The 12,075-nt window shown below is 42.9% G+C and overlaps 1 protein-coding gene across 5 annotated transcripts in view; it reads right to left on the minus strand.

The window, feature by feature from the left end:
- The window catches only part of LOC105911775 (gamma-aminobutyric acid receptor subunit beta-3), a 36,541-nt gene that overhangs the window by 8,321 nt on the left and 16,145 nt on the right, over window positions 1–12,075 (minus strand). For 3 of the 5 annotated variants that reach the window (XM_031558327.2, XM_031558328.2, XM_031558331.2), the window contains exons 2-7: window positions 11,883–11,930; window positions 10,514–10,605; window positions 10,212–10,279; window positions 5,249–5,469; window positions 3,894–3,976; window positions 2,706–2,843 (exon numbers count right to left, since the gene is read on the minus strand). In XM_031558327.2, coding sequence (XP_031414187.1) covers window positions 2,706–2,843; window positions 3,894–3,976; window positions 5,249–5,469; window positions 10,212–10,279; window positions 10,514–10,605; window positions 11,883–11,930 — 650 coding nt within the window. The other 2 variants (XM_012840609.3, XM_031558329.2) reach the window with 1 other exon arrangement.

Consider the following 12,075-nt stretch of genomic DNA (forward strand, 5'->3'; position numbering starts at 1 on the left):
GCGGAGTGGGCAGGCGAGAGGTGGATGGCTAGTTGCCTCCACCACGACCAATCAGTTTCGCTAGGACTTGACACCGAGATGCTACCATTGGTGAGGGGGAGGCATGTGTAATGTATATGTATATGTGTGTGTGTGTGTGTGTGTGTGTGTGTGTGTGTGTGTGTCGTGTGTGTGTCGCTCATGCGGTGTGTCACTGAACTGACATGAGAGTGGCGGGGCGATGGTGACATTTCACGTGGGATGAGTGGCAATGAATACTAACTAGCAGCTCTCATTACAACTGGAGGGGAGGAAGACAGAGATATAGCGGGAGAGAGAGAGAGAGAGAGAGAGAGTGAATGAGTGAGCGAGTGAAGAAATATGGATATGGAGAGAGGGGGAAATAGAGAGGTGAGAGAGAGAGGGGGAAAAAGACAGAGAGAGGAGATAGACAGCTGAGGCAGAGTGGGTAAGGAATGGGAAGAGAAAGGAGATTTTGAGAGATACAAAGAAAGATTGAACAACGGGGAGAAAGCGACAGAGAGAGTGAAATGAGAGTGCATGAGGAAGAAGGAGGGGTGGTATGTCATTACTGCAATGTTTTCTGTGAGTGCATAGAAGAGAATAATTTATGTCATGGGTCCTATGGCTCATGAAAATATGATGCCCTATATTGAAAGTTCCTCATTTTTATATAACAAACCAACCTCCCCCCACCCTTCCCCCTTCCCCATGCACTCCAACCCCCCACCCCCAAAAAGAAAGAAAAAAAAAATCAAATTCGAGGTGGGGGTAATTGCCATGCTGCCATCCATAACTCGTTTCTCTTGTGATTCTCCAAGCAGGAAGCACATGGTGCAAACCTGCTAATTAGACAGTCTTTGAATCTGGCTTTGAAGTACTCCACTGTCCTCACGGGAGCTATGGGAAGAGGGGGAGGGAGTGTGTGTGTGTGTGTGTGTGTGTGTGTGTGTGTGATGAGGGGGGTTGCTGGACAGGAAAAGTTAATGGCTGTTATCACTCTCGTAAATACGGTCAAGCACCCCACAGGCATGGAAAACAACCCAAGGATAAGAGTTGAGTGAAATCTGAAGTCATAGTGGGGGTAATAAGCACCTTGGAATACTGGTCTAGGCTGAGGGAAACTGAAAACTGGCTAATAATGTATTTCTTTGTTTTTATTTGCGTGTGCTAGAAAACGCAGGATTTTGTATCCTTTCTGCCAGTGGAGGAGGCTAATGTGCATACACTCATTGACGTCAGAGTATCCCTCCTTTTGGAATATATTCATGTTTGAAAAGATGGCCCAGTTAGGCAGATTTTATATGAGTTTTAATTATTCTATCAAGAGGTCCGAAATGCCATTTATCTTAGGTACACAGGGGTAACTTTTCACACATTCGAAAATTTGTGTCTTTCACATACGTCTGAAATGTATAACTTTTCACTGTTCTGGATTTACTCCAAAATTAAATCTTGTAGGCAGTGAAATAAACATCTTTGTTCACACCTCAGTTTTGCCATGTGAAGCTATACCTTTGCTTTGCATTACTGCTGAGACACATGTCTCTACAAATGAGCATGAACAACAGCTCTCATCGTTTCTGAACAGAAAATCTGGGACGCCACCCCGTTCCCAATTTGCATGTGCTATTTCAATGTTCTAAACCAACAGAATAAGAGAGCAATGCTGTTGATGCATACATAACAAAATCAAAACAAAAACACTGCTAGGTAACTATGCAACGATGTGGGCCAAGAAGAAAGTAGGACATTTTTTTTTTTTTGCTTATTCGGAAATTAAATCCACCAATCAGCTGCCAAAAAGAGTATTCAATAATTTGTCTAAATCACGAGGTCCAAAGCTCATCTTTGTGAAATGTGAGCGCAGATCACATTTACATCAAGATACTTGAAAACTACTTAAAGAATGCTTTTATCTTACATAATATGTTACACTGTGAATGCATACATGTTCTACATGGGAGTTTAAAAGGGAGTTTCAGTTTGAGAGAAAAGTGAGTTGTCTGTATCATTAAATTCATTCTCAGTTCTCTACTTTAAACTCTGTGACGAGAGACTATTATGAGAGTTTGTAGAAACTTTGTAGCAACTACCAGACAAGTGGAAGCATTTGGAGGTTGAATAGGTTCTCGGAGGAACATTTACCCTCTCAACGGGCATAGTGCTAAAAGTGCGTTCTACAGTATTATTTGGACTACAAAACAATTGAAGCGATAGCTGTTCTTCATGCACATTCCCAGGTCCAGAATGAAAACAAACAGCACCATCCAGATGACTTTTTATATTATAAAATCAGAACATGTCTGGTCTAATGCCATTGGTTATGGATTATGTGAGGGTTCCTTTATGTTGATTCAATCATCTTAACACTGCATTGAGAGCTCATATACTAAAGTTAACATCAGGAATAATAACCTTCAGTAAATAACATCACATGTGGTTTATTCTGTGGTACTTCATAGTTAGTTCATCCTACCTGATTCATTACTGCTAATGCTAATCAAAGGAACCTCAATAAAACATTATAATCATGTATTTCAGGTTTGGAACTAGTATATGAGACCCTCCTGCATTAACTAATGCACCAGAAATGTTGGACTTGTTAGACAAAGGTCATGTTCTCTAAACAGGAGTGTCCATCTGTGGAAAAGACAACATTCCTGGAGACTAGGGTCATGTTCTCTAAACAGGAGTGTTCTCACCTGTGGAAAAGACAACATTCCTGGAGACCAGCTTGTAGTCCACTATGGAGAACTGAGGCAGCTCGATGCGGGAGACTCCCGTCACAGCGTTGTCTCCTCCTTTCCAGTAGAACTCAATGTCATCTGTGGTGTAACCATCTACACACACACACACACACACACACACACACACACACACACACACACACACACACACACACACACACACACACACAACACACACACACACACACATACACACGTACGGTAATTTCTAAGCTTTTAACTAATGTAACTATAATTTAAAAGGCTTGACTACACCCTATTCTTTTTTATGTTAGATAAGACAATATTTAGATCAACTACTAATAGGGTAATTATACCCATATACATGGTAAAACCAGAACACAGCTTAAGCATCTGAACTATTGCCACGTTAAAACATAACCTGCCTGACATGATTCTCAGTGCGAACGGGAGAGGCGTGAATGGGGCTACCTATGGTGCTGTCACAAACATGCTTTCAGGCACTCCATGCATGGAGTGCAAGGCTACGCTTGTGCAGTGCGATGCAGGGCACTGGTGTTGTATGCCTTTACGATCTGGAGCACATTATGTAACACCTCTCAAACGATGCGCCCAAAGAGAGTGTGTCGGGACTTGATGTTCTGGCCTGCGCTAGTGGTGTTGCTGGCTCCCGCGGTTGGCTTTGCCACTCCTCATGCTGGATGAACAGTCTCTCCAGCTTCTGGAGATTATTCACATATCTGTTTGGGTTCTGAATGCAAATGTGGTTCTGTCCGCAAGATGAAGCATCCACAGGCTAATATTTGGTGGCAGTAAGACCACTTTTCATCATTTCAGTTGGAAGAACTTCAGCTGGAAGAAGTCTGTGCCTTTACTTTCTGAAGTATCTATCCAAGTCACTATTTACTCCTCTGTCCAACAACATCCTATTTCATATTTCCAGAGGTTCTCTACAGTAGAGGAAACTTCTGAAGATCGTCTTTTCTGCCAAGACACAATGCATTATTCAGAGCCCTTGATTACTGACCAGAGCCCAACTATGAAGAAGTGATTCAGTGCATTGTCAAAGTTATAACGCTTCCCGTGCAAATATGTGTAAACGTAAAGAGAGGAGGAGTGAGAGAAAGATGGAAAGAAAGAGTGAAAAAGAGGACAGACACTGTCTTGAAGTCAGCTACTTACAGCTCTCTATCTCCAAAGTGCAGTTCTGCTCATCCAGAGGGTATCTCCTAAGGTCCATCATACAGGCTGCAGTCGTGGTTATCCTGATGTGGAGAAAATAAAAGAATAAAATAAAAGGGATTTTTTTTTTTACACAAAAAGATTATGTCTTACAAAGTCTTCAAGCACATAAAACTGCAGAATCGGCTGTGAAACCCTGGGTCGTGTGTACAGCATAGATACCCTAAGGAAAAGACTTTCAAACGTCCATAGAAATATCAAATTAATATTCCATGGCAAGCCTGCATAAAAAGCTATGACTAAAAGGAAATTCAATGAGAAACAGCAATGACTTCATTGTGTTTCTTACATCAGTCAGATAAAGGCTTAGATTAACCAACTAAATGGAGCCCACGCTGAAAGGTCAGACAGTTTTCACTAGTTAAAATGAATTATGTAGTAATATATGTCAGAAACCATTAGCCTGCATCCACACCAGAGTTAATGATGGCTAGAGATATAGATGATAAACTTTGCCCAACCATGCAGGACAAAACCTACTGCATCTGCACACATTCACTCTCTCTCTCTTTTTTTCTCTATCTCTCTCTCACACACACACACAAACACACGGACACACACTAACAAATGCAGACACACTCATTAACACATTGATATACACCTTTGCAAAACACACACTCACACTTGAAATAGAATATCTCCCACTGTGAAGATACATCTGAGTATTCTCCCGTTATAATACATGTCTAGAGGTGACGACTCCAGCAGCTAGTCCGCACCCTGAGCGGCCCAACTTTCACACAAGCATGCACTATTCATCACAGCCGCAATTAAAAATGCAGGGCTTGTCTCGCAAACATTGATCTGCTTAAGTGAAATATTTAAGGCCATATTCCTGGAGTGGCAACGATCAAATATCGGCCAGTGTGTCATCCAAGTTCAATCCCTATTTTGCGTACATGTCAAGTCACACACTTAAATGCCTGGGGAGTTCAGCCCACCTGCTCCTGAGATGCTCCATTGAGCCACACCGTGAGGAAATTCTCTGCAATGCTGAATGTTTCTGATTTTTCAGCACTCTTGACATTGCATAGGTATCTATACTGACTCCACTGGCTAACCGCAGCGTTGCTCTCCATGGACTTTCCATACACTCAACACTTGTCATTAATGACTTTGTGTGTCCTTGTCTTGGGGCAGTGTAGACACATGCATGAACATATCCCATTGCACACATCTCATCTCAATCATTTTTCACGACAAATGTCCTCAAAAGGCACATTTTGTATTTATTTATAATAGTCAACACAATATCTGTGCAGTTGGTCCTGGAAGTGATGTCAGACAGCGCTAACCTTAGTCCATAGAGCACTGTCCCATCTGGGTGAAGTCGGATCATGCGGTTCTTCACTGTCACTCCGTGGACAAACGACTTCTTGTCATTTAGGAAGTAGGTGTCCGGTACCCAGAGCTGGTCGGCCACCCGGTTGTCCAGCGTCAGGTTGAGGGGGATTCCCATGTAGGCCAGCCGCTTGTCCCTCCAGTACTGCTGGAAGTACATGGTCAATGTGTAGTCCTACAGAAGGGAGACCACAAAAACAACAACAACAAAGAAAGGAAGCATTAATCTTGCATTTAGTGAAGTTATGGCCTTTGAAAGGGCTCGAAAGGTATGCATGTGTTAAATTAATGTGGGGTCTATAACTACTGAACCTGATCCTTTCCTATTACATTAAACAGAGATGAAAGAAAATAATAAATGAATAAATCATTCATTCAATCAATTGTATTGATCGATACGAATGAATCTGTCTATCAAATCTATCGATCAGGTAAATCTCAGATCTCTCTCTCCTTCTTTGTATCTGTAAATCATTCAATAACTATGTCTGTCTGTCTGTTGACCTGACCTACCTCCCTACCCGTCCATATTTGACCTTTGGAAAAACGATGTAATTTGTTTGGAACTAGAGCACAGGAATTTATAGATTCTCTGTATCAATGAGGCAACTCCTGCAAGCTGCACTTCATTCTCAAGAGAATCCATGCATCACAGTTGTTGACATGGTCCCTTATAATCTTTCAAGGCAGAGCTTTTCCACTACTGAGAGCAATATGTAGGTATGCTTAAGGTTTCTCATTCTGTATGAATTATATAACACACTTCAAAGAGACCATGTCCCAAAAAAGACCTTAAAATCTTCACATCAATAAAAACCAGTGAGCAAGGCAAAGCATCATCTCAGCTCTCCTGTCTCCTGTGTCCACAGTCCTGACTGGGGTGGAAGGAGGGTTTAGGGGGACACCCCCCCACACCCCCAAAAGGGTCCCTAATGGAGGAGTTCTCCTCTGTGCTCTCCTCCTCCACCACCCCTGCACGGAGCCTGAGAGCGTTGCTTCCTGCGCGAGGGAGCCATGTGGGCAGTCTGATTCAGTGTTGGGCAGCGCCGGCGATTACACAACAACTTTGGCTCGTGCATGGTCCAGGCGTCCGGCCAGGCCCCCCCACCACCAAACCGAAACCACACCAAACCACATTGCACCACAACAACACCCCCAATTCTCCCTCTGAAACACCCAGGCCCCTCCACCACACACACCACATAACACCGCACCAACTCCATTACCAAACCCCCCCACCCCCTATAAAACACCCAGCGTTCACTGGCTATTAGTGCTCCCTCTTAGCTCCAGGGCCCAGATCTCCCCTCTCCCTGCCTGTAATCGTCTCAGTTACGCTCTTAACCAAGCGAAAGTTGATTTTAGATTTGTGCGCATCAACGACATATCCTCGATTACACTTTAAAAGGATACAATCTCTCTCTCTCTCTCTCTCTCTCTTTCTATCTCTCTCCAGCTCACAAGACTGCACTCTGTATTGGCCAGCTGGCTTAAGATGGCACTTTTACATGGGGGGGGGGGCAATAAATAAATGATTACATAAATGATTAATGATGACACTGAGGTGAATTGCTGGTACAAAACCATGTCTCACATAACGCAGGACTTTAACTGCATGCAGTATTTACAGGTTCACTCTCAGCCAGGACCAACAGCAATGTAAAGAGCAGGGATTTATATGAAAAGAGAAAAGGGAAGCCGATTTAGAATAATTATTCATATATTGAATCTATGGTTTAATCTGATTAATCTAATTAATCTCATATCAAGATATGAGATTATCATATTTTATACTCTATTTAAAGGTGAAAATAAAATCAATTCATGCTCTATTAAAACGTAAAACACTGCTGATTGACACTCTACTGACAATGAAGAATAAGTGCTACATTTGAAGTTAGCGTTAGAGGTTAGGGGCAGTTTATGCTTAGCTTCAAGGTCGAGAGCTTGTTGAACTTCGAGACTTCGCTCCTGATATATCTACTTCTTGGTTTCTTAACTCTCTTAAATGGTCCCTCCAAACAGAATGTCACTAATATTCTAATTCCAAACACTTCTACATATGTTGTAAGGACCTAGGCCTTCACACATTCTCCAAGGAAGGAGCAGGCAGATCTGTGCTCAACGTATGCTCCACACGTGCACTCCCACGTTACACCCCCCCACCCCACCCCCCTCCGTCACTCGACCCTGCTGCGCTTAATGACCCGTGTCAGCGCTGCTCTAATCTCACACCCTGTCGCATCTGTCCCCTGTGTCCAGCAGATGTTTCCTGTTACCCACGCTGCGTATTTATGCGCTCGCCCCTGACACCTCTGGGGCCCTAACATGTTCACCCGCTCAGGGGTGGCTAAACAAAGCCGTCCGTAACATACAAAGCTGAAGCTGAGCCCTATGCCTCTAGCCCAGTGTGGATCAAAAGCTGCTATACATTTATTCACTAAACAGACACGGTCAACCAAAGCATCTCACAGGACAGATAGGGTGTATATTTCATCAGTGTGTGTGCTGGGATTGAAGCCGTGAACTCTGTGTTGTTTTGCTCTAGCAAGTTGAGCAAGGGGACACCTTGTGCAAAGAAAGACCCAGGGCCATTAAAAAAGTATTGTAGACTGCCGTCTTTACATTGTGATACTAATAAAAAACAGTTGATTTAAGACAAGGCGTCTCTGGGCTTTCCTGACCTCTGTGTAGTGGGCAGTTTTGAGATACTGTACTCCAATCCCAGTCTAATTGTCATCTCATGCTATCATAACCTGACCCTGACCTCAACCCCTGCCTGAACCCTAAAGTTAAGACACCCATTTGAATTAGCAGAAGAGTTGCTTTTTTTCCTTCTTTGTTCTCTCAAGCAGGTGTGAAAGCACACCCTGCCAGATTGTTTTACAGGCAGGGAGATTTTATTCGTCACCTCTGTCATCATTTTCGCATCCTCTAAAAAAAACACTTCCTGGATCTCCTTTCATTTCCTCCAAAGTTAAACGATACACATGATGAGAACCTGCGATGGAAATGTACCGAGGCATTCTCATTTGAGAACTTTCAAACTTGTCCAGGTCAATGTTGAAGAGCATGGGTCAATTTGAATAGCTCCTGGAGTCACTGCATGCTTGTCTCATTGTGATTCAGGAAGCGTTGCACACGTTGCTTGTTTCAGGATTTAACCTTCAACTTTTATGCTTTCCCCCCTTTTGGTAATTCATAATACACTGAAACATAAATGGGAAACATAAACTTGTAACGAAGATTACGTGGCCAGGACAATCTAGCCAACGTGGCCACAAATTCAAACAGGGTGCTTTGAGAATGAATAACCCACCACCACCACCCAGCAGTCCCTGCAGAAGATCTACACCTTCTCTACTTTTCTCTGTTCGCCTGGGTGAGTAAGGAAGACAACTCATCAACACTCCACTCTCTGATTCCAACTTGTTTCCTTGGCAACAGGTGACTAAGGAACAGTTTCCCCCCACCAATCTTTCAGCAGTCTGCCGGGTGAGATGCGATGCTTCCTGAAGACGTGAGGGCTTTCGCTGCACGCTTCATAACCATGAACCACGAAGCCCACGTGTACTATTCCACTGGTGTGTCCATGGATACCACCACATGCCACCATGTGCTAACACATTAACTGTTTATATAGATCTGTTGAGAGAGACTTTGTAACTGTCCATTTCCAGGATTATGGACACATGTGCACTTCCTGGACTCCAAGAGTGTATGCCTCAATTGTTCTCAGTCAAGAGAGAGAGAGAAAAAAGAGAAAGCAAGAACACCAATGACACGACAAAATCTGATTCAGATATAGTAAGTAGCATATGGTGGGGGAATCTTTTGCTCCTTGTTGAAATCTTTTCCAAGAAACATGTTTGTTTGGCAGCTGCTGCCCCGCACGATGCACCTGAGTGTGTTTCTCCTGCAGCTTTGGGGAGACCTGAAGTCATTACGACTGGAGAAGATCTAAGAAGAGGCTGTACTCGTGCTGAGCCTCTCTCCAGGAACCTCAGGCGGAGAAAGGAGAAGAAGAGGAAGGATACAAAAAAAAAACATGACCAAACAGACTGAACCCAACCTCTGGCAGATGGGTATGTATGTGTGTATGTGTGTGTGTGTCTTTACGTGTGTGAGTGTGAGAGTGAGAGAGAAAGTGTATCCACCCTGTTCTTGCTAAATTCTGTCAGTTTCTCAGTTATGCAAAATGACTTTGTCCAAAATAAAAATCCACTTTCACTATTCCTACACGCCATCTAAACTAACTCCTAAACCAGAAGACTTATTCAGACTTAAATATACCGTATATCTAAATAGATAGCCTTTTTCATTAACAAGTCTACAAAAGTAAACTGTGTTTTTCTAGCACAAGCAAAGAATCATAATTAGTGACAAACTCTTTTACACAATTACCCAAGTGTTTTCCACGTCTCCTTAGAGGCATGAGTTCTTTACTTCAAACAAGTCAATATTAATGAAGAATGCATAATAGGAGCCACAACACATTTCAGTAAATGGTACACGATTTCTGATAGTTGTTCAGTAATGCCTTGAACACCAGTGACTGCACTGGGAGCAAATGCATTTCGGACTTTACCAAGTCCGTGTCTTCAGCACCATGGACAGCAACCAAATTCACCCACTCACACACTCGCCTTCTCTCTCTCTCTCTCTCTCTCTCTCTCTCTCTCTCTCCCTCTCTCTCTCTCTGTGTCTGTGTGTGTGTGTTTGTGTATGTGTGCATGCTCGACTTGATTTGATTAACTAGGATCGAAATAGATTTCGCATACATGTCCACTCTGCGGCGATTCTGAAAACGACACAAGCACTCCCTGAAACCGAAACTATTCGAAAGTCCCTACTGAAGTGACGCTCCACCTTTTGATCAACACCAAGACGTGCAAGGCGGCACAAAGTCGCACTTACCATGTTGACCTCGGACACCATGTCAATGCTCGCCACGTCTATGCTCATTCCTACAGCAACCGGGGCACCTATGAGAAACAAACGGATTTATAATGAAAAGCAGTTTTATTGGAGAGTGTGGGTGATGTTTTCCATAGGTTCAATTATTTTAGTATATTTCAAATAGGTTTAGGTATTGGCAGCAAGATGCCTTTGTCCAAGGAAAGTATATAAATTCAATAATGAGTCCCTCCCAGTTAAGTACTAATCTATTAGCATTATTGCATTGACTGAATGAAGCGTATACATCAAACATGACTTACCACCAAAGTCTGGTCTAAGGCGAATGTCATACCCCGATAGTAGTCTATCCACTGTCTCTTTCACAAATGACATATTGCCCGGCTCGTTTGCGCTGTAAAAGAGAGATGAGGTCGGTTAACCCTGCTGGAAAACAAGCCACCGCTCCAGGCTTAACCTTCGCCACCAAAACACTCACCTTTGCGCGCAACAAACAAACGTTATAAGAACTGGCACAGAAAGTACACCAAACAATCTTGATTTCGGAGCCCCCGGCATTCCTCGTAGGTTTTCGGCAAAGACTTATATTGAAATATGGTAACCTAACGCTCACTGCATTCCATGGGCAGCGCACTTCATGAAGGGAAGAGTCGACGTTTGCTCTTCAATTGCGTCGAAATCGTTTGGCATCACTCGGTTTAGGATGATCGGACGAAATCGCAGCTGGTAACATTGATGCATTTCACCGGGGACTCGTGTGACTGAAGCCAGCAAAAAGTATCTGTTGCTGGTCGCAAGCCAAGTCCGCACTTCACACCCCTCTCTCTGCCATCATGTTTACCTTCATTCACAGCAGTCAAATACCAACGTTTCCAATTGCGAAAAGTAGCGACTTCTTACTAGAAATGACTGAGACCACTGACAATAACATCTTAACACTTGTCTAGTGATGTCAGGAAGAATACTAATCCTACTCACAGTCCTCTTCGTGTGGAACTAATATATTGTGAGATGGTCATATCAACTTGCAAGTGAGCTTTCGGAAATTGCAATTCTGGGCACAAGAGAATCCGTATGCTATAATTGGTGCCGTCACGTGACCTGGGACACCGTAGGTAGTGTGATCTTGAACTCATTGGCGAATTGTTTTGACTGGTAATGAAAAGTTTACAGAAATCCTATATCGACGAATGGGTTAATATGCAACCCGGACTGCGTTCACGACAGAGACACAAATTAACAGTTAAATCTTGTGTGGAGCTGAATTCACGCAAGACACGAGGTGTTCTCTAGCATGGTTTTGCGAATCTGGATCAATCCTTGGATGAAGATTCTGTAGACCCCATAGTTGTACTTTTGTTAAAATGGTGGGTTGGTCACAGAATCTGAGCCTATTCGAAGAATTCTTGAGGAGGCGGTTAGTGGTGGAGAAAAAAAATCAAGACCAACATTTTCACTAGATAAGTGATTGTTATGAACACCCTAACAAGAACGTTCGGAAAGCAAGTTGGTCCAAAATACAAAAGTTCTACTTTCGACTTTGACAATACAGCATTGGGCTACAGAACAGTTCTCTGTACATTTTTACACTTTATGAAAACGGTGGGCTTTCTTCCCATACAAATTTGAATCAATATGTCAGTTCCTTAGAGAGGCAGTAAATGTACTCACCTTGTGTCATAAATTGCGTACAACTTCTTATTTCCATCGACTGCATTCCTGTGAAAAATAAAACAAATTCAAAATGTATTGATTTACAGACCCCCTTGGATGGAATTACAGTGTTATAATTCCATTTCCATGTAGTATTACATTAATATACCAGCTCAGCTGTATCTGTAAAATAATGTATTCATATGAAAGC

This window comes from Clupea harengus, chromosome 21, assembly GCF_900700415.2.
Source record: "Clupea harengus chromosome 21, Ch_v2.0.2, whole genome shotgun sequence".
Classification (NCBI taxonomy): Eukaryota; Metazoa; Chordata; class Actinopteri; order Clupeiformes; family Clupeidae; genus Clupea; species Clupea harengus.